General features: G+C 44.5%; 1 protein-coding gene across 2 annotated transcripts; it reads right to left on the bottom strand.

Annotated features, from left to right (window-relative positions):
• Nucleotides 1-11586: 11586 nt before the first annotated feature.
• TRMU (tRNA mitochondrial 2-thiouridylase) lies at nt 11587-23375 on the bottom strand. 2 transcript variants are annotated; one of them, XM_065048991.1, is made up of 11 exons: nt 23187-23375; nt 21472-21566; nt 20805-20911; nt 20148-20270; nt 18103-18275; nt 17108-17161; nt 16504-16570; nt 15585-15685; nt 14307-14451; nt 13976-14058; nt 11587-13360 (listed from the first exon to the last, which is right to left on the bottom strand). In XM_065048991.1, exons 2-11 carry the CDS (start codon nt 21519-21521, stop codon nt 13214-13216), a joined length of 1050 nt encoding a protein of 349 aa, XP_064905063.1. In that variant the 5' UTR covers nt 21522-21566; nt 23187-23375; the 3' UTR covers nt 11587-13213. The 2 variants fall into 2 exon arrangements, with proteins under 2 accessions (XP_064905063.1, XP_064905062.1); XM_065048990.1 differs by having other exon boundaries at nt 21401-21566.
• Nucleotides 23376-24343: the final 968 nt, after the last annotated feature.

Below are 24343 nucleotides of genomic sequence, written 5' to 3' on the forward strand. Positions count from 1 at the left end.
GTTAATTTCTTTCCCACTGGCGTGGTCATCAAAGCAGAAATATGAGTCTTCAGGGATGTCCAGGTTTCACTGCCCAGCTCTTTGGCAAAGCCTTGGCCTTCTTGGTGTTTCAGAAAGCACATGGAAGGCCTAAGGTTTCATGTTTCCCAGGAAATACACTGGTTTCACAAGCACAGGAAAGTTAAGTGTGGCCTGTCCAGCACCTTCACCTTCCTGCAGTGTTTACAAGAAAAGGAAAAAGAAGATGTGAAGAAGTTTGCATCTGGCAGCGTGGGGCAGAGCTCTGCTGGTGGCGTCCCATGGCGGGGACCAAGGGCAGCAGTGGCACGGCCGTGGCCACGGCTGTCAGGAGCTCCTCACTCGCCAGAGCTGCCCTTTGGGGAAATACTGGCTGCCATTTGTGTAACTGCATGAAATTGGCGGAAAAATAGAAACAGAAAACCAGGCTGAATAAAATGCAGGAGAAAAAATGAAATAACAGACACTGTAATCTTGGTTTCATTATATTCCTGTGCATTTTCCAATGTATCGGGGCGGCCTTTGGCAGGGGAGAGGCAGGAAGGATGCCGTTCCCTTAAAAATTATGCAACGTACTGTGTGACATTTTCCGACTGAAAAGAGTTGTGAATGTTTTGAGGGTCTGGCACTTGGCTGTGTGCTCAGGCGCTGTGTATAACCCACGCTAGTTGTTTCTACATCTGTGTATGTATATTTTGTCCCAGCGAGATGTAGGTAGTTTTTGTTTTGATCAGAATTGTTGCAGCAAATGAGGGTCAGTTGTATTAATGACAAAAAATTAAAACCTATTTTTATGACTTTTTAAAAGCTTTATGGCAGATTAGACACTGGAGTTTGTTTGGTTTTTTAACAAATGTATATTTATTAATGTGCAGAACACTGGAATTGCAGCGCAGATGAAAGGAGAATTTACAATAAATTAAGAAATTTTTTTGAATATGTATTCTTCCTCTGGTGGTTTATTTTAAAATACAGTACAGATGCTGAGGGACCAAATAATGGCGTTTCCAGGGGTTTAGAAAGTAGCAGGAGGGACACGTGGTGGGTGCCCATCGCTCCGGCGGGGATGTGAAGCACAGGCTGTGAAGCATCAGCCGCCAGCGCTGCTGCCTGCAGGAGGCTGCCAGCCGGGCTGCGTGGGGTGTGCTCCAGGGGAACACACACACGTACACACACAGTCCCCCTTCCAGCCCAGTGCCCCTTCTGGCACAGGCACCTCCGTGTGCATTGGCCTTTGCTCCAAACCTGCGACATTTCTCACACCTGGGAATCGATCCGTGGAGTAAAAACACCCTCTGCTAACACAGAGCGAAGCAGGCGGCCAGGAAAGCACCAAGTTCGGAAAAGGAGGTTGGAGAGGCAGCCAGCCCAGCCCATGAAAGCTGGCAATGAAAGGACCTGTTTGGACTTCCTTTTCTATGAACTTGGCTTTCTCAAACCAGCCAAGGCCTGGCTGTGGTCTTGCTCGCTCTGTACTTTTCAGGCTGTAGCGCAAGTCTTTGTTCATGCATCTCATGAGGCACAGCAGGGACCTGCATGTGCCTGTCAGCTTTCTGGAAATGAAAGTATCTCATAGTATCATCTGGACAGCATTTTCAGAAATGTTTCTAAACATTAGGCAATAGATTGGTGTGAGATGAGGCATAAATAGGCCTCAGGTTTTCACATAAGCAGGATCATTATGGGACAGACCAGCCCATGATCTTGTCTCCAGTAACAGCCAACAGCAGATGTTTGGGAAAAGAGGATTATCAGCCACATGCTCCACGGTGAGGCACCCCCCGTGGGGTCCAGAGCCCCCCACACACTGCCGCTCGCGGGTCCCCAGCGGGAGGCCTTGTTTTTGTCCCCATCAGCCCATTTTTTCCTCCAATAATGTGTCCTGTTGTGTTTTGGAACCACGGAAACTCCTGGTACACAGTGGGTTGCCTGATTCACTCACAAGCAGCAAGAGTATGTTCTTGCTCCTCTCCAGCTTCATTCGGGTCCCTGGCGATGGACACCTCTGCTGCCTGCGCCACAGGACACGGTGAACTATCGCTTCTCAGTCACCTCCTCCAGGGCAAAGGGGAAGACGGGCTCCATCCTAGAGCGCTTGAGTTGTCTCCTTCCAACTGAATGGCTTGGATGTGTGTAACTGTTCCTTGTGCAGAAACACTGCTGTACCTTTTAACCTTCCTTCTTGCTCTTCTTCAACCCCTTTACCAGGTCTGATGTAACCTTTCTGGAGATGGCAGAGAGAGAAGACACGGAAGCAGCCCACAAAATGGAAGTGGTAGGCCTACCAACGACGCAAACAAAAGAATTACTTAAAAAAAAAATCTCCGTTTCCTTCCCTTTTCCTGTCCTAATATTTACAATGACATTTGGCCTAAGCCAATTCTGAGAAAAAAGACTCCAGAAGAAGTGGACCAGTGGCAGCATTATGGCACAATAAGGCTGCAGTAACCTAAGTGATCACGTAGCCCAGCCTCTCCAACAACTAGGGATCAAATATCCTTGCAGATTTGTCTAACATGCTCTTAAAAATCCCCAGCAGACCTAATGAGATGTTAATCATCATCCACACCAACATCACCTGCAGATCCAGGGCCAGTGTGGGATGCATTTGGACTCCACAGCCTCTTCTGCAGAGCTTCTGCCCTGCCTTTGTGCTCCTATTTGCATGTGTGCAGCTCACTTTTCCTCCCAGCAATTTGCACTAGACTCATTTTCCATTTTAGTCTCTTGATTTTTTGATCCATTCTCCAGTTTTTGATATACATTTTGGATTTTAGTTCTGTCCGTGAGGATGCCTGGAGTCCTTTGGCAGCATTGAAGCCTTTACAAGCTACTGTCTATTTCATCATTCAAACCATGAATGAAAATATCAAATAAAATTAAGCCCAAGAGGGCTCTTGTAAAACTTCCCTTCTTGCCGAGCAAGTTTTGTACCCACCTTGTAGCAATCAATGTCAGACCATACTAACTATATTTTGCGTATGAGAATAGACGGTGAGACAGTATCAAACCATTTACTGAAGATGTGTCCCACCTGCTGCTGGTTTATCCACCATGCCAGGCACCCTATTAAAGAACAAAATCAGATTAGCCTGATGTGTGTGTTGCAAAGAGACCGCGTTCACTCACTGTCATCTTCTAAATACTTAAAAGCACTTGCAAGTGCCCCCAGGAGGCCCCTGGATCTCTGTCCTGGGCTGGTGTCTCCTCTTGTGTCAGGTCAGACATCAGCTGCCACCATCCCTCTGTTCAAAGGCCACTGTGAACAGGGGATCCGCTGCTTCAATATTTCATACTCTGAGCGTATTTTCTTCATTTGAAGGGGGACCCAGGCTGATGCCTCTCTGAACTGGTGCTGTGTGTCCGCAGCCCCTGTGCTGGGTGAGGAGACACCACAGCAACGGATTGTGGCCCAGCCACCCCTTGTGGACGGAGAGGACTGCTGATGATCGGAGCCCTGTCTTCTCAGACAGTTACTGTGTGTCCCGGGGCCACCCTGGGCTGAAACGTGGGCCTTCCGCCAGCCTAAGGCTTCAGCAGTCCATCCTGACCTTCACAAAGCCATAATTTTTCATCAGATCCCCTTGTGAAACAGAAGCGAACTGAAAGCTCCAGCTTTCCGTTGCTGCCACCCTCTTTCATTAAAATAGTTGCAATACATCCAGTTGGGTTGTTTCTACCATTAGCTTCTTATGGGGCTGGTTTCTTTCTTTTTTTTCTTGCAAATAGAACAGCTTGCAAAAATGCCGACCCTTTTGTCTACTGTGTCATTTTGGTCATTTAACAAGAGCTCTTTGGAAGTCCGACTTGAACAATCTTGTTCACGTGTTAAGCCTCTGTCACAATTTCCAAGCGAAGAGCACAGGGTTGGGTCTGTGGTTTTGTTATGTGTCCATATGCTCAAGGAAATAACGAGCAAGTGAAGTCCTGTGTGTGTATAAACAGGGCAACTGGCACAGTGGGCCCCTGGGTGCGACAGTTTTAGATGCAGTGAGAGCATTTATAAAGTACGAGTGACTCCAGCACCAGTTCTGCTGGGTGAGGAGCAGGGGAAGGAACAGGTTTGAAGGAACCTCGTCGCCCCACAAAAAGATGCTTCTCAGCTGCTGTTCCCTTGGCACATGATGGATATGACTGGTGGGGCAAGGGGAGGCCTTAAAAAAGCATGGGTGGGGAGACCCCATGCTGGTGCTTGCCCCTGCAGCCATACAGCCCCCCCAGAGCCCTGTGGAGCTGCACGGCTGTGGCAGGAGTGACAGAGTGACACAAATACAGCGGTGAGACCAGCTCCACATGCAATGCACCGGGTCAGCCTCAGCCAGGCAGGGCATGAGCAAGAGGAGCAGGTCCCAGCCGGGCTCCCGCGGGGATGGCAGCATCAGGGATCCACCACTGCGGCTCCAGCACCAAGATGATGGGCACTGCTGGGAAACCACTCGGCTGCAGCACAACTCCCAGCACCAGCGAGTACTCGCCAAAGCCCAGTGGGGGGTTTGCAGCAGAGAGTCAAACAGGCGAGTTCTGCGATTATACAGTTATTAAAACAAACAAACAAACAAAAGTAACAAAAACAAAACAAAAAACACCAAAAAACCCCACGTGTTCATGGCACGTGGCAAGCCACCCATAATAAAACAGCTGCGCTGGAGCGAGCACCCTGGAGATGCAAAGAGGTGAGAGTGCTCTTCAATCAAAACAGCTGCGTTCCTAGTGCATGCTTATCAGCCTTTTTTTAAAAAAAAAAAAATAAAAAAAAGAACCTACAGCAGTAATTTCATCAGTTATAAAAGCAGATCCCGAAAGGCCAGCATGTTTTAAGAGGAAAAAGAATACCTGGGTTTAAAGGAAATAAATATGCCTTTCACCTGGATCTGTTCCAAATGGTCCCTTCAGGTTGGGAACACCCCACTGAATCCAGTGCAAAACAGCAGCAGCTGTGGTTGAGAGCCAACGAAGTGAACAAGTTTCCAGGTGAAGCAGTAAATCACACATTGACTTGGAGAAAAATCAGTACATTTTATTACATGTTTCAATTTTCTGGATAAAACAAATGAGAAAGCCTGGTTAACTCCTTCACTTCCAGCTGCACAGGGAACAGGTTTGGGCATGGAAAGGGTCAGGGAAAAGCTCTGCTGGTTTAGGATCAGGGTTACGGGTTAGAGTTTGTTCCGCTGGCACAAAATGACCAAACGAATGAGAGAGAGTGGGCAGGCAGGAAGGACCGAGCTGCCATGATGCCAAAGCACACCTGACACACGGCTCTTCTCCACTGGGTTCTCCAACAGAAAACACTTTCCTGGCTGATCTCATCTACCTTATGCCAAGCACATACTAAAAGCAGCTTGTATATTTTCTTTCTCATTCACCTGAGTGATGTTCCAGCTGACAGGGTGGCCATCTGCCCCATGGATGGTCCCTGTGGCAGCACCCTGACCAGAGCCAGTGCCACCGCAGCCAAGGTGAGCCCGACGAAGGTCCTGCCGATGCCGGTTCCTCTCACTGGAGCAGACCTACGGCAAAGCACTCCTGTTTCTCACAGAGCGTTTCTGTTGCCTCCACGGGCGATGCAGATACATGCCACGCATAGCCTGTGGTTTGCTGCAAGCTCCGTCCCTGTTAAGCCTGTCTCTCTCTAACCGGAGCAGAGCCTTGGCTCCACGGGGCTGAGTGTCTATGGCGGGTGCTCAATGCCGCAGCGTTAGCTACAGGGATGAATTACGGCTGATGCCCATTGCAGTGCAGGGGTCAGACAGCTGTGCAAGCAGCACACGGACAGAGCTGCCTGCTCTGATTCCCAGAATCAACCTTTTGTGCTTAATGGGCATCCACACCTTCCTCCTGATCCATCAGCGATGAAGCCTCCTGCTTTCTCTGTTGTATCACAGCGTAAAGCAGACACACCAGACAAAGAGCCTCTGCTCTGTGAAATGGCCATGTGGCTTAAATGAGGTGAAACACCTGGCTACAAATCAATTCACAGAGATTTTTCTTGTGCTATCTGCTTCACCCTAAAAGCTCGGTGTAAAACTAGCTCAGTGTAAAAATCTTATACCATAAAACACCTTGTTTAATATTTAAAACCCAAGTAGGCTATTCTGATTCATTTCAATAGGTATTACAATGGAATGTAAGTTCAATAAGGTACAAAAGAAAACAAGTTCTAATAGTTCATGAAGTGATCTTCAATTTAAAAGCCATGCCCAAAACCTTTCAGACTTGTAATAAATTGCTCACACAGTTCTACTACATAGCAAAAATTTGCCAACAGAATTCCTCTGCCATGGAGCTGGTTGGTGTGACACAATGTGCGGAGTCATTCATGCACTCCCAGAGAGGAGTGATAGATAAAAATGAGTGAGCAGTAGGAAAACTCACCTAGAGATTAAAATAAAAACTACCTTTAATACAGCACCAATCTTAACTCCACCACATGCCTCATATCTAGTTATCTCAGTTTTGTATACCAGCCCTTTCTATGTTTATAATCCATCCTTCTTTGATGTTTATAATGTTATATGAAGTCATATCAGCCGGGCTGAGTTTGCTTTGCCATCAAGCAGGAGCCGCAGCAGGGCTGGGGACGCAGCCTTTGAGATGTACACGTTGCTCAAGGGACCTGTGATGCTACTCATCTGCTTTTTTTAAGGCGCAAATTTCCCTGAAGTCCTTCAAATAAGAGAAGAAATGTGATGTTGCTGGTTCTAATTCCTCAGCCTCTCCTCCTGCACTGCAGTGAGCAGTGGGCACAGCCCGGGGTTCTCCTGTTACTCAGCCCTGGAGAAAGCAGCAGATTGGGAGGCACAGAGGGGATCTCTACAGCACCCACCCCAGGAGAGAGGAGCCCATGGGGCATCTTCCCTGCTCCAGAGGACGTGGGTGAAACCTCTGACCAAACTTTGTTAAACTCAGAAGAGGAGTAGATGCACCGAGGGATGAAACACCTGGCTCCCAACAAATCAACGCTACATCTCTTTGTGTCTCTTCTTTCCCACCTCACAGTTTCCTCAGAGGAAAAAGAGGAAAAGAAGAGTTCGCCGTTTGTTGAAGGGTCCCAGAAGTTGGGCAGGACAACCCAGACGGCCCATGTCATTGCCCACGGCCAGAACTGCTGTGTAAAAGCTGCCACTGACACTGCAGAGTATGTCCAGCTCATTGCAACCCCAGAGACATAAACCCCGGAGCCCTGTGGGAGTGAACACACCAGAGGAATTCCCATGGCCGGGGAAGTCCAGGACAGGGCAGCTGGGTCACCGTTCTCCTGATGAAACCTCTTGCTGGAAGTAGGTCTCCTGTAGCTTTTACCCACAGGAACCGACGTGCTGTCATTACATGGCTGGTGTTTTCCCAGTAGCTTCCTCAAAACCTGGTGCTTGTGAATGGGAATGGGGCCACTGAATTATAAATTCTGAAGTAGGGCAGTGCCCTGGGAAAATTTCATTTTTCCAGATAGGATCTGATTAAGAGGAATCTCTCCATGTATTTTGCTGTTTCTAGGACCTTAAAACATTCAGAGTGAGTTTGAAGCTCTTTTATATTGAAGAAATTACTCTACATGCTGTAAAACTGCATTGAATGAGGAGCCCATTAACATTTTCCATCTGCAGTTTTCTCTGGCCGATGCTATACATTTAGTAAAATGCAAAAAAAAATCCTAGAGACTGAACCAACCAAACGCAGCAGTTAGTGTTCATCAGACCACCCGCACACCCAGATCGGTGTGAGAATCCAATGCCAATTCCCAGGAAAAGAAAACCTCCTTTTCACCTCAAGCTGTTCAAGAAGTAGATGAAGTTTAAGAGTGACCACGAAAGCAAATGACCAACATGGCACAGTGCGTGCCATGCTGGACAGCGTTGGCTGTGCTGCCGGGGCTGGGGGCAGGTGGGCTCCCAAAAGCTGCTGCTTCTCACCTGGCTCTTCCACGTCCTGAAGTGACAATGCCGCTTTGTGTGTATGTGCTTTACCTAGAGACAGGTAACTCCAAGGAAGGAAAAAGTATTTCACTTATGCATAAAAGATAGATTTATTATTTCAGACGTGATTTTTATATTAAAATTCTTGTATGTGTAACAACTATTACAGAACAACTCTAAGAAATCCCTTGATACATATTAACGTAAGTAGCACCAACCAGCCCGGTCAAATTGTACCAAACTGGGTTTAGTTTTGAACCTGTCAGTGCTGACAGTCAAGAGCTGGGACGTGATGGGCAACTGACCTTTAGAGCAAACCCACCCAGTGGCGATTCTTCTAATCTATTGGCTGAGCAAAACCTAAAATATATATATATATATATATATACACATAAAATAAAAGAACTTCACGATTATGGATATGTTAATGACTCTTCTTTCAGCCGTCACCTCCAAACCAGGAGTCCTGCGCTGCTGGGAGGGACGAACGTGATGTCCTGGTGCCTCCTGGTGCTGACGCTGGGAAGGGCACGCCGCTTCGCCGTGTCATCAGTGTGGGTTGATTATCACATTTATGATGGATAATTTCATTGTGCTGAATTAATCAAAGCATGTAGATACATATAAATACAGAGGAAGCGTTCTTATAATGTTGTGTAGGTTGCAATTGTGTTCCACATTAGTGGGACATCCTCTCTACCTACTGTCACCATCATCTCCAAACTGTGTGCTACCATGATTCCCATCACACCTATGTTTTCCCAGGCCAGCAGGACAGTCCCTATATCTTCTCACTCGTACTGTGAAGTTAATTTATTGCATGGAAAACAAATATTTTTTGTTTGCTCCATGGTTTGGGGGTTATTTGGCCTTAGGAATAGCCAGGGCTGTCAGTTTTTCATTGCTTGACCAAAATTAAGCAATCTGGATTTCTTAAAAGAAACCAGCACCTAAGGCATTCAGATAAATCTACAGTGTCGACCTGATTTTCTCTGGTTCATGCTCATCCTTACTGACAGATCTTTTGGCTCCAGCCTCCCCAGCTCACACACAGTTTTCACTGCAGCCTCACTCCACAACAGCTTCTCACATTTTTCCCCTTTTCCATGAATAGCCACTTGCCTTCAGGAACTTCTTCCCAGCTCATCGGACCTCTGGGGAAGCTGAAGAAATATTCATTCGTACCAGGACCAGCAGGGAGGAGCTGGAAGGGCTTCATCTCTGGTGGCAGCTCCCACTGAAACTGCCTTACAGCTGCGGTGACACCACCTTTTGTTTGTTTGTTTTGGACAGTACCATAAATGTGACTGATAAGGGACCAGCGTGCTCACAGAGATCAACCAGGAGACTCACTTTGCTGGGCACCATCCGTATTATGTGCTCCAATCTTCTAAAGCAGGTCCAGTGTGAGGAAGGCATCAGCGCAGAGCAGATGGCACTGATGTACCCATGGCCTGACTTGGAGGCTGCTTGGTGACACCAAGATCCCTCCACAGCTTGTTCTGTGGAACCCAACATCTCCCATGTAAAGAAGGGATAGCAGAGACCCTGAATGGACCTTCCTCTATTGAAGTCTCCAAGCTGAAATGGTGTTCTTTTTTCAGACAGAGCTTTGAAAGTTCTGGTTTGGGGATAAAGGTAGAAGGGGAAGTCGTGTCCTTAACTCTGAAACTGCACAACCCTGAAATCAAGGCAGCAGAGGCCGTGCTGTGAATTTTCAGTCCCATCCCATTGCCTGTGGGGGCGAGTCAAACGGGTGGTTGCACACAATCATCTCCAAGCTCCCGAGGAGGACTCAGCCTCATCCACAGGGGCTAAGTGGCAATACATATACCGACAGGATTAAATGTTGCATCCAAAAAATTGTTATTTTTTGCTTATAAGCATGCAGAAACGATAGATATATTCTAAAAAGAAATAAAAAGCTTCACCAAATCAACACATCAGCTTTGTTCCCTGTGGTTTGCAGCTAGAGGGAAAGCATGTGAACACTTGATTTTGGAGCAGGAGGGTGAAAGCTTCTTCCAGTCCTACCAGCTGATGCGAACCCTAAGAGGGGATGCTCCCAGTGTCATACCAGCGATCCAGCAGCAGAGCCAGCAAAGCCTTATTGGTGACAATGCACTGGGAGAATCAGTCCTCGGAATGGAATTTATAAAAATTGAGCCCACCTGATAGAGACAAAGGCTGAGGAACAGGGAAAAAAGTCCTTTTCTCTTCAAAGGTTAAGGAAATGCATTCAGGCCACAGGGAGTCACGTCCCCTGCTTGGCTGAGCCGTCCGCTGCAATGGGCGCTTCCTCACCCTGCTCAGAGCCAGCAACGCTTCACCCAGTGTAAAGCAGAGCTCAAACCACCCAGCAGCTCCACCTGTCACAGAAGCAATGCTCGCACCCAAAGAAACACAAGTAACTACTAAGTCTATACAGCTGGATGAACATTTTATGGTAAAAAAAATATCAAATTTATCAAAATTGCTGTGGGAATTTTTGTTGTTCTGAAATAATTTGCAAAGCCTATTCAAATTTATCAAGTAGTTTTTTGCCTGTAACACTTTTTCAGAGCTGGTTCATAAAACTGTTTAAGAGCAGTTGAGTTTAAAACCAGGACAATGGGAAGAGATTGTATGGGTCTTGGTTCCCAAGACCAGAGCTCTGAGCAGTTTGGTACTTCAGTGTCCCCATGCTGGTGTGATTTCAGTGGGTTTGGGCAGGCCCAGAAGCAGACGTTTTTAGGCAGCTCTGAGAACTTACCTTGTCGACACTTTAATAAGTCAGGTGGCTACACAATATCTAAATTTTGGAGTTTGGATCCAAAAATATGTATGTATTTCAACATAAATTGAGGCACACAGGCAAGAAAGCGCTGCCTGATAGAAACACGTTTCTATTGTGTGAGGAGCCTTTACCTCCCTTTATAAGGGACGTAAGGACTCCTCACACAATAGCAACGTTGATAGTTGGGAACACATGAGAGGAGTTGATATCTGTGAGCAGTTGCAGAGGTTGATCGCACTTGGATCACAAAGACCCAGTGGGACAGCTCACACAGAGCAAGCACTGCCGTGGGTGGGGACAGGCTGTCCAGGAAGGGTGGGCTGGGAAGGGGAGGTGGGGAAGTCATCCTGGAGGTGAGGGAGCAGCAGGAAAGGACGGAGCTCTGCCCTGCTCCTCATGGAGGACTTAAACCACTCTGGTACCTGCTGGAGGGACAACACTGAAAGGCACAAGCAGTCCAGGAGGTCTCTGGAGTGTTGATAACTTCCCAACAGAGATGTAGAGGAGCAGATGAGGGATTGGAGCATCTCTCATACAAGAAGCTGAGAAAGCTGGGCTTGTTCAGCTCTGAGAAGGAAAGGCTTGGGGAGATCTGAGGGTTATGGAGTCTCCACCCTTGGAATATTCAAAACCCAACAACATGGTTCTGAGAAACCTGCTCTAGCTGCCCTGCTTTGAGCTGCAGAGTTGGACTAGCTGATCCCCAGAGGTCCTTGCCAGCCTCTGCGCTTCTGTGAATATTAAAAGGGGATTCTGAAGAGACTGAAATGGCTATGTCCTTTGTGTCCTTGTAGTTGAACCTACCTCTACTAGTACAGTATCAAATAACATACCTGAGAGTGTTGTCAGATGAAGTCATTGTAAAAAAACACATTAGTATAACACAAAACACTTATGAAGATTTTAATTGGGACATTTACTGGAAAGCTCAGATGAGGAAAACATGGAGCATTAACTCCTTAGTAATTAATTGCACATTTTGCAAAGCCAAGTTTCAGAAAAGATACGGAAAACATCAGGAAAAACACATAACAGTTACGACCAGGACCTGTAACACAACTAACCTAACACAAATCAGGAGTTGACGTGAAGCACAAATTGTCTTTAGTTGACCTGCGCATGGATAGCCACTCTGAAGACAGACTTCTAAACTGAATTGATTTTGGCACTGGTGAAAAAGGATGGCTTTCTTCCTCTCTCAAACAGATCTACTGTAATGTCAAGTAAAATTGTAATATTTTTTCCATGGGTCAAGGTTTTTTCCCCATGGGGCTCCCTGAGCTGTGTTTAACTTTGCCAGACTAGCACGTACACACTGAAAAGTGTCTTCTCCCTCTTCTCCTTCCACACTTTGGAGAGAAAAAGATTACGCCTTTTTTTCTTTCTTGTAAGAAAAGCAGAAGTAACTGTTAGTATATTGTAAGACAGCAGAAGAGGACAGAAGGCTACACGGAATCCAAGTCACCAGATCTGCTGCAAAGATCTGTTCATGGTGCAGCTTTCCTACCACCCAAACCAGATCTCAAAATTCTAAACCCACCTGAAAAGTCCTGCTCCTGCACAGCTGGACTTCAGTGACAGTTACCTTCTACTACTGTGCTGAAAGACACAGCTTCATCTTTGTTGAATTGCTGTAATAAACTATTATAAGCTTAGGTTGTCCTCGACACACGCTCAGTCCTTGTAACTGTGGGTAATTTGGACAGGGGTATTCAGTTCTTCCTAATACCACTCCATTTTGACACATGGCATGATCCAAGATCAAATTATTACTGGGTCTATATGAACTGTATAATAAAGGCATATGAATTTGCATTTTGCTGAAGCACGACAATGCATTCTCTTCTCCAGGACACAAAACCAACAGCCTCTGCCCTCAGTAGTTAACAAAAAATGAGTCAGTTATGTGAAAAATTTAACAATCAACATTGTTTTTAAGTCCCTAGATCTGTAATTCTGAATTACATAAACATGTGAAAGCATAGGTTAATACATCTTAGGAATCTAAAGCATTTCTTATAAAACTATATCAAATGAAAAATAAATATCTGTTGCTTGGAGTTCATCCAAAATGCTGAACTTTAGTATTGGTTCATTCCTCATCCCATGTTCAAAGCACATACATTTACTGTAAAACAACGTATGTACTTTACCTAGAGACAGGTAACTTCAAGTAAGAGAAAAGTATTTCACTTATGCATAAAAGATAGATTTATTATTTCAGACATGATTTTCATATTAAAATTCTTGTATGCATAACCACTATTGCAGAGTAACTTTAAGACATCCCTTGATACATACTAACATAAATAGCACCAACCAGTCCAGTCAAATTGTACCAAACTGGCTTTAGTTTTAAAACTGTTCAGTGCTGACAGTCAAGAGCTGGGACGTGATGGGCAACTGACCTTTAGAATATACAGGTCAACAGAAAAACATTTATTATTGTTTTTATTATTCTCAGGCAGCCAATTATCCAAAGTCCTTCAATAAAGAAGCCCATGTGTTATGTTACGGGTTCCACCTTGTCAGTCTCTTCCTTCTTTGGACCCTCCTCTCGGCTTTTGCCCTGTTGCATGGTGTACACTGACGGGCCCATCCTCAGGATCTTCCCACTGCCCAGGCACTCGTCACCCTTGTAGAACACAGCAAACTAGGAGATAAACACAGGGAGAGTTTGTTTGTTACAACCAGCTCTCAGAATAATCTGCCTCCTGATGTGTTCCATGGGCCCCCAAGCTTTGGGAGGAAGAGAGAGGACAGAATGTGGGCTGGGAGAGGGCAACCAGAAAAAGTTTGAGAAGCACTGGTTTACGATGTAATGCAGCACCTTCACATTCCCTGTGTTAAAAGGCATCACTACACAGGACTGCTCCGGGACAGGGAAATTCACTGGACACAGATCCTCACTAAACAAATCTGAACACTAAAACCATATTAAGTAGCCAGTTACCAAACTAATGCCTTTAAAAATCTGTTTCTTGAAGACAACAACATCTTACCTTTCTGCATATACAAATGTTTATCATAGAAGTTTTCATATAGTTCTAAAACTTGCCAGTTTCTCAGACAATATGAGCAACAGCAGACTATTTAAAACTAGGAACAATCTCCTTCAAAACAGCTGATGAATAGCCAAAATAGAGCTAACTGCTCTCACACACAACTAAGTTAACCATTTTGCTCCAGCTAATAAAAACACTAACGTTTTATTAGCCAGATAAGCCAAAACATAAAAAAGGAAAGAAAACCATTTCTAACAACTTACCTGCCCAGGTGTGATGGCTCTTGCTGGCTTCACTAGTGTCACCCACACACTCCCGTCCTGGTTCAGAGTCAGCACACAGGGCACTAGAGCAGAAAATGGCCAAACACCTGCCAGTTAATCTTTACGGTTCACATTCAAAGAGAAAAAAACTTCTTCACTCGTTTAACCAGATGTAAGTCAAGATACCAGTCCACAGAATTGTTTTATAAAGACACTAGAGAGACAGAAAGGTAAGCCAGAAAATTTCAACCATTTCTGCAAAACTACACTGAACACACCAGCACAGTTCCACAAACTGAGTAAAACAAAAAAGAAAACAAGATTTGATTACCCAATGGCATCTGGTGCCGAAATCTGAGGTGACATTCCATCATTTTATCTCTAACGAGCTCCGCAGGCGGTTCCTCTGCTATCCAGTGCACTCGGTTTGTCCGCAACAGGTCTCTGTACAGAGCAGGGTGATCTGTTGTTGGTGCCTTAAAATATTAATTTTATTTAATGCTGATGCTTTTGCCAGAGAGCATGTAACTTGTGAAGTAAAGCATGCAATATAGAAGCGGCATCCAGCCATACCAAAATGAAGGCCAAATGAGTAAGAAAGCAAGAGCTTATTCACACTTAATCAGCCTCCATGTGGAAGCCTTTAATGTAAACAAAAAAAGGCTAAATCAAGCCTGAATTATTTGTCAACCTTCTGCATCTCAGAGTCACGTCACTTCTTATATTCTTTTTTCTCCAATCATATTTCTGCCTTCTTCAGATTGAGATGTCCACCACTCTCCCTATCCTACCTCAACAAGTTGCTACCTCCCTCTTCTCCAATTTCCCAACTCAACACCTCCCCAGCAAACGTGCTGCACAAACACAACCTTACTGTAGAGTATAAAAAACAATTCTTAGTCATCCCACCTGTTTCTTCTCAGCTCTCTTTTGATTATGATTTTTTCCCCCCAGGCACATCAGCAAGTAGCAGAACACCTCATTATAATCGCATCAGTATCAAATGAGAATAATAACTGCATGGACAGCAATGAACATTAACAATGATAGCAAGTTGCAGAACTCTCACGGGATTAGTCATTAAGACACCAATAATTTGTAGGATTACATATATATATATATATATACACACACTATATATACTATATACACATATTACCCATATGTGTGTATATTTATATATATATATATTTCCCAAGTTTTAAATAAGATAAAACTGTATTACTGGCTACTACTTCTTTTACTAGAAAAATAAAGTAGCAATACATAGTAAACCAAGATCATACACATTTTATATACCGTGTCATAATAACTACAATGAAAACCTCATGTTTTACAGCAGAAAATGATGGCTCAGTAGATCGGCTGATTCTTTTCAGTATTTCCCTTTGTTTGGAAAAGTTCCATGCCAAGATCTAAACCAATTTCCTACTCAAGAAAAGCTAGTTTGGACAAGATGTTTCGAATCTGCTGATGCTGCATTAGTTGATTCTTGTTTTCTCCAAGAGGAAAGCCAAGAATTCTGCCCAGGTTAGAACGACATTCCGTACAGCAGGAGTCACAAAACGCTTGCGTGAGTCATTTGCAACAGCAGTGTTAATTAACTCACCACAAAGACATCTCCAGTGCTGACATCTTTATCTACAACGAACCAAGCATCCTTCAGGCCTGCCAGTCTAGCCCTCTGGCCTATTGTGTAGAGGAACCAACCTAAAGAAAGAGGAAGAAGTAATGCTGCTAGCAAACTTTCACAGTTTACTTTCAGAAAAATACGTTAAAATCATTTCCCCAAACCTGACCACCAAACAAACAATAACAAACCAAATAACCTTAGAGAATTTTGTCAATTACAGACCAAACTAACAATGACTGGAAAGTTTTCATTGGTACTGAAGCATGTGATTTCAAACTAATCTGTCTCAACTGCAGTATTTTTAGGGTTTATAAAAGACAAACACTTCTTTATTTCAGCTTTAATTTGTGTTTTTGTTACCACTCAGTCTTACCAATTTCCCGTACTTGTATGTATTAGTAGAACATCCTACTTCCATACTTTACTTAGGAGAGGAACTCAGTTCTGGCAGCTAGAACTGAGGAGAGCAAAGGACACGCACAGGGCAGGAAAGGGTAAGCTGCCCAGGTTTGGTGAGGTCTTACTGTGCATCACTCAGGTACATGGTGTATTTTTTTCTGCTAAGTTTAGGTACTAAAGAATCGGGAACTGAAGCACAGTTCTTTTGAAATAATTAAATGAACAATGGTGTCTCACTATTAAATTAACAACCACTTAGCATCAACAGAGTAACCTTAGTAATTATCATTTACTTCACTGCAATGCAGAACAAATAATCAAGAACCAGTTCAAGGCTCACTATTGTATAAAGCAAGTTTTCCACAATTATTAGAGTTATCAACCTGGGAAAAAAACCATAGACTGCTTTGGAATTTCACAAAATTTGTCCCTCCAAATATAAGCAGTATTGTTCCATTTAACTAAAAGCAGTTATTAAGGTGGGTTAGCCAATTACCTTGGTGTGTTCCCATCACCTTCTTATCTTCAATGGAAACAAAGTTACCTGGTTGAGGTTCTAAATACTACCAAATAGGAAGAGATTGTTTAAGTCACAAGATGGCCCAAAAAAACTTCACAGTTTATTTCAGGTTCTGTCTCTACGTTCTCTTGAAGTTGGAAAACAGCTTTTTAAGAAGCAAACTCTGCCCAAGCAGCTGACTGCCTCTTCTCTGGTGCTGCTTCAGGGAGAAAAGTAGGAAGGGCAGTCGCTACGAGCAGTATTGCTGCACTTCACTCCCCACATCCTCACCCACGCCAGGGGATGGCAGGACTCAGACGTCCGCCCCTCTCACATCCCAACTTGTCAGCCTGGCAGGCACAGGAGGGCAAGTTCTCTCGCTCCTGTTGCTGCAGAAAGCGACTGCTCGCTGGTGGAGCGGCGAGACGCTGCCCACAGCCTGCTGGCGTGGGCTTCTGGGAGACTTGGGACTGCACGGGGAGATAGGACATTGCTACATCATGTGGGCCATAAGCTGCTGGAGGTTCTTCTGTAGTGTTATAAACCACTATTAAAAACCAGAACAGAACATCAAGATTATCATAGATTTAATGTTGCTCACCTCAAGAAGGAAATTTTCGAAGTTTCTTTCACCAATGAAACAGACTCCCATACTCTGAAAAGGAAATGTGGTATTGAATCCATAAAAGCAGAGGAAAAACATCTGAAATAATGCCTATTAATAAATGTCCAAGATGGATTTTTTTTCCTCTATGTATCATGAACTATGCATCACAAACTATGCTAGGCATCTCATAAAACAAACAAAACCACAGCATCTGCTACAACATAGGTAAACTAATTCTACACAGCACCAGTGAGAGCCCTAGGCATAGAAGAGAATAGAAAATAGAACACAGGCTCAATAGATACATTAACCTTGCTGACTACATTGTATGTAAATTAAAAAACGAAGTCTCTTTCAGATTGAAGTACAAAACTAACACAAGTGATACAGTGAAGACTTACCTCTTCATAAAAACATTCATGAAAAAATATGTTTTCCTTTTCCTTTCAGTTATTGCCTTCTTCTATTGCATTCTTCAACCATTTAAACCACCATTTACGGTAGATGGATATAAACATTAAAAGCTACCAAGATGCCATCAGCAATACAATTGCTGCCTGCATGGTTTTTAGGATCAAATAATGAAGTGTTATTTCTCAGTCACAGAAACAGAACTTTTAATAAAGACATACTGAAAAACAATTATAGTGAAGAAGCCTTTAAAAGCTATGAAAATAAAGCTCAAAGGCTTCTCACCTGCTGTACTAGCGAACATCTTCCTTAAGGCTCACAGCATTCTATCACAATCCCCTTCACCTTAGTTCTTCTGAGATACAATAGTAGACAAATTATCTGCAAGCTAAATACACAAGAAATGACAAGCTCATAAAAGTACTTTTAAGCAGGCAGACAGCTATAAAATTACTTCCCAATCTGTTCTATTATGGTGCTCGGAAACAGTCAGGTTGTCACAGATTAAAGTTCAAAAAGTTCAGGAAAGTCTATTTTAGAAAGAAATACAAGTCAAAAGAGTTTAAGTGTTACCATGCCTCTTTTTTCTTTAGCACATGATGAAGACCGTGTTCTGCTGCTATCTTCTTCACGAAGCTTTTTGTTAAATCCCCTAAAGGGAAAATGGTTTTCCTCAAAGCCTCCTGTGAGATCTGACTGAGAAAGAAGGTCTGGTCCTTAAAGAGGTCGGCCCCTTGCAGGAGTTTCACAGCTGCAAAGTGAAGAACACATAAAGCACCTCACCATAACCCCTTTAAATAGTTCAACTTCCTTTAGTGTTGCGTTCAACAATCCACATTTTAATTTTATTCTTTCCAAATACACGTTAAAGACAGCGTTTTGCAGGTTTTTCAAAATGCAATGGAAAAATGTTTGGGTATTTTCTCACCACTAAAAAGATCAAGAAAGATTCTGATTTTGTACAACGGAGATTCTTACAAAGTCTTACATTGCCTTATCTATTACACTACCGTACGTGGCACTGGCGAGAGCACCAACAACAGAAATATGAAAATAACTTTCACATTTCATGTGAAAGACAGAATAACCACTCAAATGTATCAGAGTATACTATTTTTAAAAAAACAGTTTTGCCCTGAAAACACACTGCTCAAATCAACAACCTGAGCAATCAGCAGAGTTACTCCCAATACTCAGAGTTTGACTTTTTTCTATAAAATAGATGAAATGTCCCAACTGCCCAGATGCAATAAAATTGGTGCCATTTTTCATTCATGTTCTGTCCACTCTCTTTAAGAGCTAATAGCTCTGATGGCTGGTACAAAGTCTACTGATGTGTTTCTTGACTCACACTGACTACTGGCCTGTAGTAGTTTGGTCACAACCAATAACACAAAATCTCAGCAACAGGGCAGAAAGCCTGCTTAGAACATCACAAAATACAACAGCTGAGAATCACAACCTGTCACAAGCATACACCACTGGTCCAGCTGGCACCATTTCAACTTTCCAGAAAGAAAATTAAAACAAAGGAACAAATAAACCCCTTTAAGTCCAGAACAAACAAATGAAAGCAGGGAACACCAAAGCAAGGGAGCTGTAACACCAAAACATCACTGGGGCAGCTTTGCATAGTTTGCAAGTTTCCTTCCCTTTGGATAGAGCACATTTCTCATTTTACATCAGAGCTTCATCTGAGCCACTTTACCGCATCCTTGCCCACTGCAGAGCTATGTGGGAAATCTCTGAATCGCTGCCCGAGCTCTGACAGCGCTATGCAGATGCACCCAAACCAGCAAGAATCAGGCTAGTTCAGGTACCAATAACAACTGAATCCCTGTGGTGCAGAGACCGACCTCTGACTAAACACAGCCACAGGCAAACTACTAAAGAGCAAAACCTACACTGCCGCCACTGGTACCTTTGCTGACCTGAGAATCGTAGCCTTAAAAATCTCTGCACAGCCTGCACTCGTATTTTTCAACTGCAGTATAGGCAGAACCTTTATGTGCCTGGGAAAACCAAGCTTCTAAAGGAGAAATAAGGCAGAATAGTAGAACTAATGAATGAAAACCTGGAGTTTTTTTCCAGTAAAACAGAGTCAAAATACATTATCAAATATGGTATTAATTTTAATGTTTCCAGGCCTTAATTCTTAGATTGCACTGAAGTATACCCCCATGATGAGGTCTATCAAAACTATATAATGAATAGCCAAAGAACACATTCCCTAAAACAGAAGAAACATATAAGGAAAATTTTATGTAAGTTATGCAAATACTTGATCAAGATTTCTTGAAATACATGTCCAGGGTATAGAAGACAGACCTGTCTCCTTAATCCACATTACAGCTCCTTCAGAATCTTGATTACTGCTGAAATGCTTATTCTTACCCCTGCACCTGGGTTTGAACTCTCCAAACAGAAAATGTAATACCTGACTAGTCAGGGTAATTTTAAGTAAAGTAAAACCCGTTTTGCTAATCACCCTTCTAGAAAGGCTGGGGTTTAAGCGGTAATCGTTGTGTGAGAAAAACAAAATTCCCTGATTCTGTGACGCTGAATATAGTTTAAATTTCTTTTTCATATCTAGGATGAAATATGAATTGAAGTAGCCACTTACTATTTCTAACTTCAAAACGGTTTCTGAAAAGCCTTTGTGGTCGCTTGATATGTTTCTGTTGAAACACTTCCTCATCCTCTAGCGAGGTCCTAGCGTAATGCCCAGTAGCAATTGCATCTGCTCCTGTCAAGAGAAAAATAAAACCAAACCACAAAGTCACATGCTTGAAATTCGCCATTTAAAACAGCGTTATAAAAAACTAGGAAAAAAAAAAAGGAGAAACCAATGAAGGAAGAAAACCTATGGAAAACTCTTATACTGACAATAACCTAAATAAGCTATTCATCGCATGCGAGAACTTGTGCTTTTGTACTTCAGTGACCACCTAGGAATGTAAAAATCTTAATGCTCAAGTCAATGGAAGTCTCTGAATTAAATCTGCTCCTACACATCAGCAAGCTAATCTAGTGGAAGATGTGACGGACTATATAGTTCCAACCCCAGTGCTGTGGGCAGGGACTGAACCGCTCTATGATTCTGTATGTAATAACAAAGTTAAAACCAAATACTTTGTAAATACTGAAATACTAGCACAGAGATACGTGAAATTAGGCAGGCACAGGAACTCATGTTTTTCCTCAGCTTTTTAAGAGTTTGTATCCTTTAAGCATTTTCACAGCACACACTCTGTACTGACACACTTCAAAAATGCCTCACCTAAGTTATCCATAGCATAGTGAAGGAAATAGTTGAATTTTATGTGCTTGTTACACACAATATCAGGATTAGGAGTCCTTCCTAATTCATACTCTTTCAGGAGGTCACTGTAAAATAAAAAATAAAGACACAAATGTATATAAACATTATTAACATTGCATAATATATCCAGGACTGGAGGGTCTCATATTAAGCATTTTATGTAAGAAATAAAATACTTATAAGATTTTAACCTGTAAAAAACAATGCTCGGAAGATTTTCTCCACAGTGCACTGAGGACATGGTCAAACAAACACTTGCAATATTGTAACTGTGTTTTATTAATATCACCTCCGGGGATACATGGCTACCCACCAAGCACGTCCTACTTATCTCTCAGGAAGTACTTTCAGAATTAAACAACCTTGTTTAATTTTTCAAAGCGACGGTACAGTGGCTCAGATGAAAGGACAAACAACTTAATCTGCAATGCCACCACTCTCTCTTAGCACTGATAATACTGAAATAAATCGCCTTTGCCCATTTTTTGTCCATCCTCACTTTTCACAGTAACACAGTTCTACAGTAGTATCACCTATTTTAAATGTGTTTCTACCTGAATACTTCATTCCAGTATTCTTTCACGTAGGAAACCTGGTGAAAAGGAATATCAAGCTTCTGACAAACCCGGTAAGCATCTTCACAATCTCTGTCAACGGAGCAAGCTCCTTGCTCATCCAGAGGGTCCCAGTTCTTCATAAAGACACCCGTCACCTGGTAGCCTACAAAAAGGCAAGAATCACAGAATGTCAGGGATTGGAAGGGACCTCGAAAGGTTATCTAGCCCAATCCCCCTGCCGGAGCAGGAACACCCAGATGAGGTTACACAGGAATGTGTCCAGGTGAGTTTTGAATGTCTCCAGAGAAGGAGACTCCACAACCTCCCTGGGCAGCCTGTTCCAGTGTCTGTCACCCTCACCGTGGAGAAGTTTCTTCTCAAATTTAAATGGAATCTCCTGTGTTCCAGTTCATACCCACTGCCCCTTATCATTGGTCGTCACTGAGAAGAGCCTTGTGACACTCACCCTTTATATATTTATAAACATTAACAAGGTCACCCCTCAGTCTAAAGAGCCCCAGCTCCCTCAGCCTTTCCTCATAAGGGAGGTGCTCCACTCCCTTCATCATCTTTGTTGCTCTGCGCTGGACTCTCTCCAGCAGTTCCCTGTCCTTCTTGAACTGAGGGGCCCAGAACTAGATGCAATATTCCAGGTGTGGTCTCACCAGGGCAGAGTAGAGGGGAAGGAGGACCTCTCTCAACCTATGACTTATAAGAATGACTTATAAAGAGAAATTTCTAAAGTCTCAACTCTAAAACTGTGTTTTTCAAGACTCACATGGGTAACTGCCTCTTTCAGAAGATGTGAGTAGCCCCATAGTAAGCAAACATCCTGTGGAGTTTTGCACTACAGTCACAGTATTATTTTTTTCTATTGCTAACAGAATCATAGAAACACAGAACAGTTCGGGCTGTAAGGGACCTTCAAAAATCATCTAGTCCAAACCCCCTGCAACGAGCAGGGACATCTTCAACTAGATCAGGTTGCTCAGAGCCTCATCCAGCCTGGCCGTGAATGTCTCCAGGGAGGGGGCATCTACCACCTCTCTGGGCAACCTGGGCCAGTATTTCAACACCCTCATTGTAAAAGATTTCTTCCTTGTATCTAGCCTGAATCTCCTTTCTTCTAGTTTAAAGCCATTATCCCTTGTCCTACTGCAACAGTCTCTGCTAAAAAGTCTGTCCCCATGTTTCTTAATTGCACTTTTAACTACTGAAGGGCTGCTATAACATCTCTCTGGAGCCTCCTCTTCTCCAGGCAGAACAACCCCAACTCTCAGCCTGTCCTAACAACAGAGCTGTTCCAGCCCTCTGATCATCTTGGTGTCCCTCCACCAGCTCCTGTCCAACAGCCCCATGTTTGTCCTGTACTGAAGGCTCCAGAGCTGGACACAGGACTCGCAGTGGGATCTCACCAGAGCGGAGCAGGGGGCAGAATCACCTCCCTGACCTGCTGGTCACGCAGCCTAGGACGCGATTGTCCTTGTGGGCTGCGGGCGCACATGGCCGGCTCATGTCCAGCCTTTCAGCCACACAAACCCGAACCGTTCGGGCAGCCACACGCGATGTCATATCACTGCTCCGAGTCTCTCCCATGCCCTCGGTCACCGCTCACTCTCGCCGCCCCCGAGGCGCCCGGCCCGGGCTGGGCTGCTCCAGCGGCCGCAGGAGGCGCATGCGCAGGGAACGGCCGGGCAGGAGGCCCGAGAGGGAACCGTGAGGTGACGCACGGTCGCCGCTGCACCGGCAGAGAGCAGCGCCCGGCCCCGCCGCCCTCACCCACCTCTGCGGCGCAGCAGGAGCGCGGCCACAGCGCTGTCCACGCCGCCGGACACGGCGCAGGCCACTCGGCGCCCGCCCGCCAGCATCGCCCCCGCCAGCAGCGGCCGCGGCACCGCCGCTTCCGCCGCTCACCCCGCACTTCCGGCGGCCGCAGCCCGTGGGAAACGCGGCGCCGCTCAGGGGTTCCGGCGCTGAGCAGGAGCTGGGAGACGTTAATTAACGCAGCAACACAAGCGGCAGGAGCAGCCGCAGTCGCCGCCTGCTCGCTCGTAACGGCAGGTACCCGACTTCCCCGAGAGAAACATAGGGGCTTATATTAATTCCATGAACAACAATCTACATTTATGCTGGAACAAAAACCCAACATTTATTCACATGTAGTCCCGTCTCCATTCTGGAACATAACCGTGGTTCCGATCTGGCGGTGAGAGCACAGCACTTGCCAGCCCTTATTGCTCTGGGTCTCCTGGGGTCTTCTAAGTGAAATTCCTGTGGGGGCATCCACTTTTCTTGGTGAAGGGTCGATCTGTCCTGCTGCAGTCTATTGCCAATTAATTTCACATTTTTTACATGTATAGCTGCCTGGGCACTACTTAAATTGACTTCTTAAATGAACTTATTTTTGGAGTAGGGCTTGCATTTTGAGAATCCTCAAAAATCCTGAAAAATCGTGATAGGGCTTATTTTCACAGTAGGTCTTATTTTAGGGAAGACATGGTGCCAATGAGGACTTGCCGTGTTTTCCCCCATTCACTGCTGAATTGGGTGCCACACAGCTGGCCCACACCTCACCCCACAGGGCCGGGGCTCAGGGTATTGGCCACAGGAGAGACCAGACATTGTTAAACCAGCCAGAAAGGTGGAAAAATCTGAAGAGCTTCCTGTCCCAGAACCCTCTCCCCTTCTTCAGGACAACCAGAACCCTCAGACAAAAACTCCAAGCAAGAGCCTTGCAAACGTCCATGAGCAACAGGACTCAGTGAGTTGAATGGGACAAAGACCCAGAAGAAAACAACATGGTCTCTGTTTGATTGCTTCATGTTCATTACCACCAAACACAAAGGCTTGTCTACCTGGCTCCAGCTGTTTCTGGAGGACAGCACAGGCCTCGCTGCACTAACCCTGCTGCAGGCACCTCTGGGTGCTTGAGCAACTGAG

Source organism: Columba livia, chromosome 1, assembly GCF_036013475.1.
Source record: "Columba livia isolate bColLiv1 breed racing homer chromosome 1, bColLiv1.pat.W.v2, whole genome shotgun sequence".
Lineage (NCBI taxonomy): Eukaryota > Metazoa > Chordata > Aves > Columbiformes > Columbidae > Columba > Columba livia.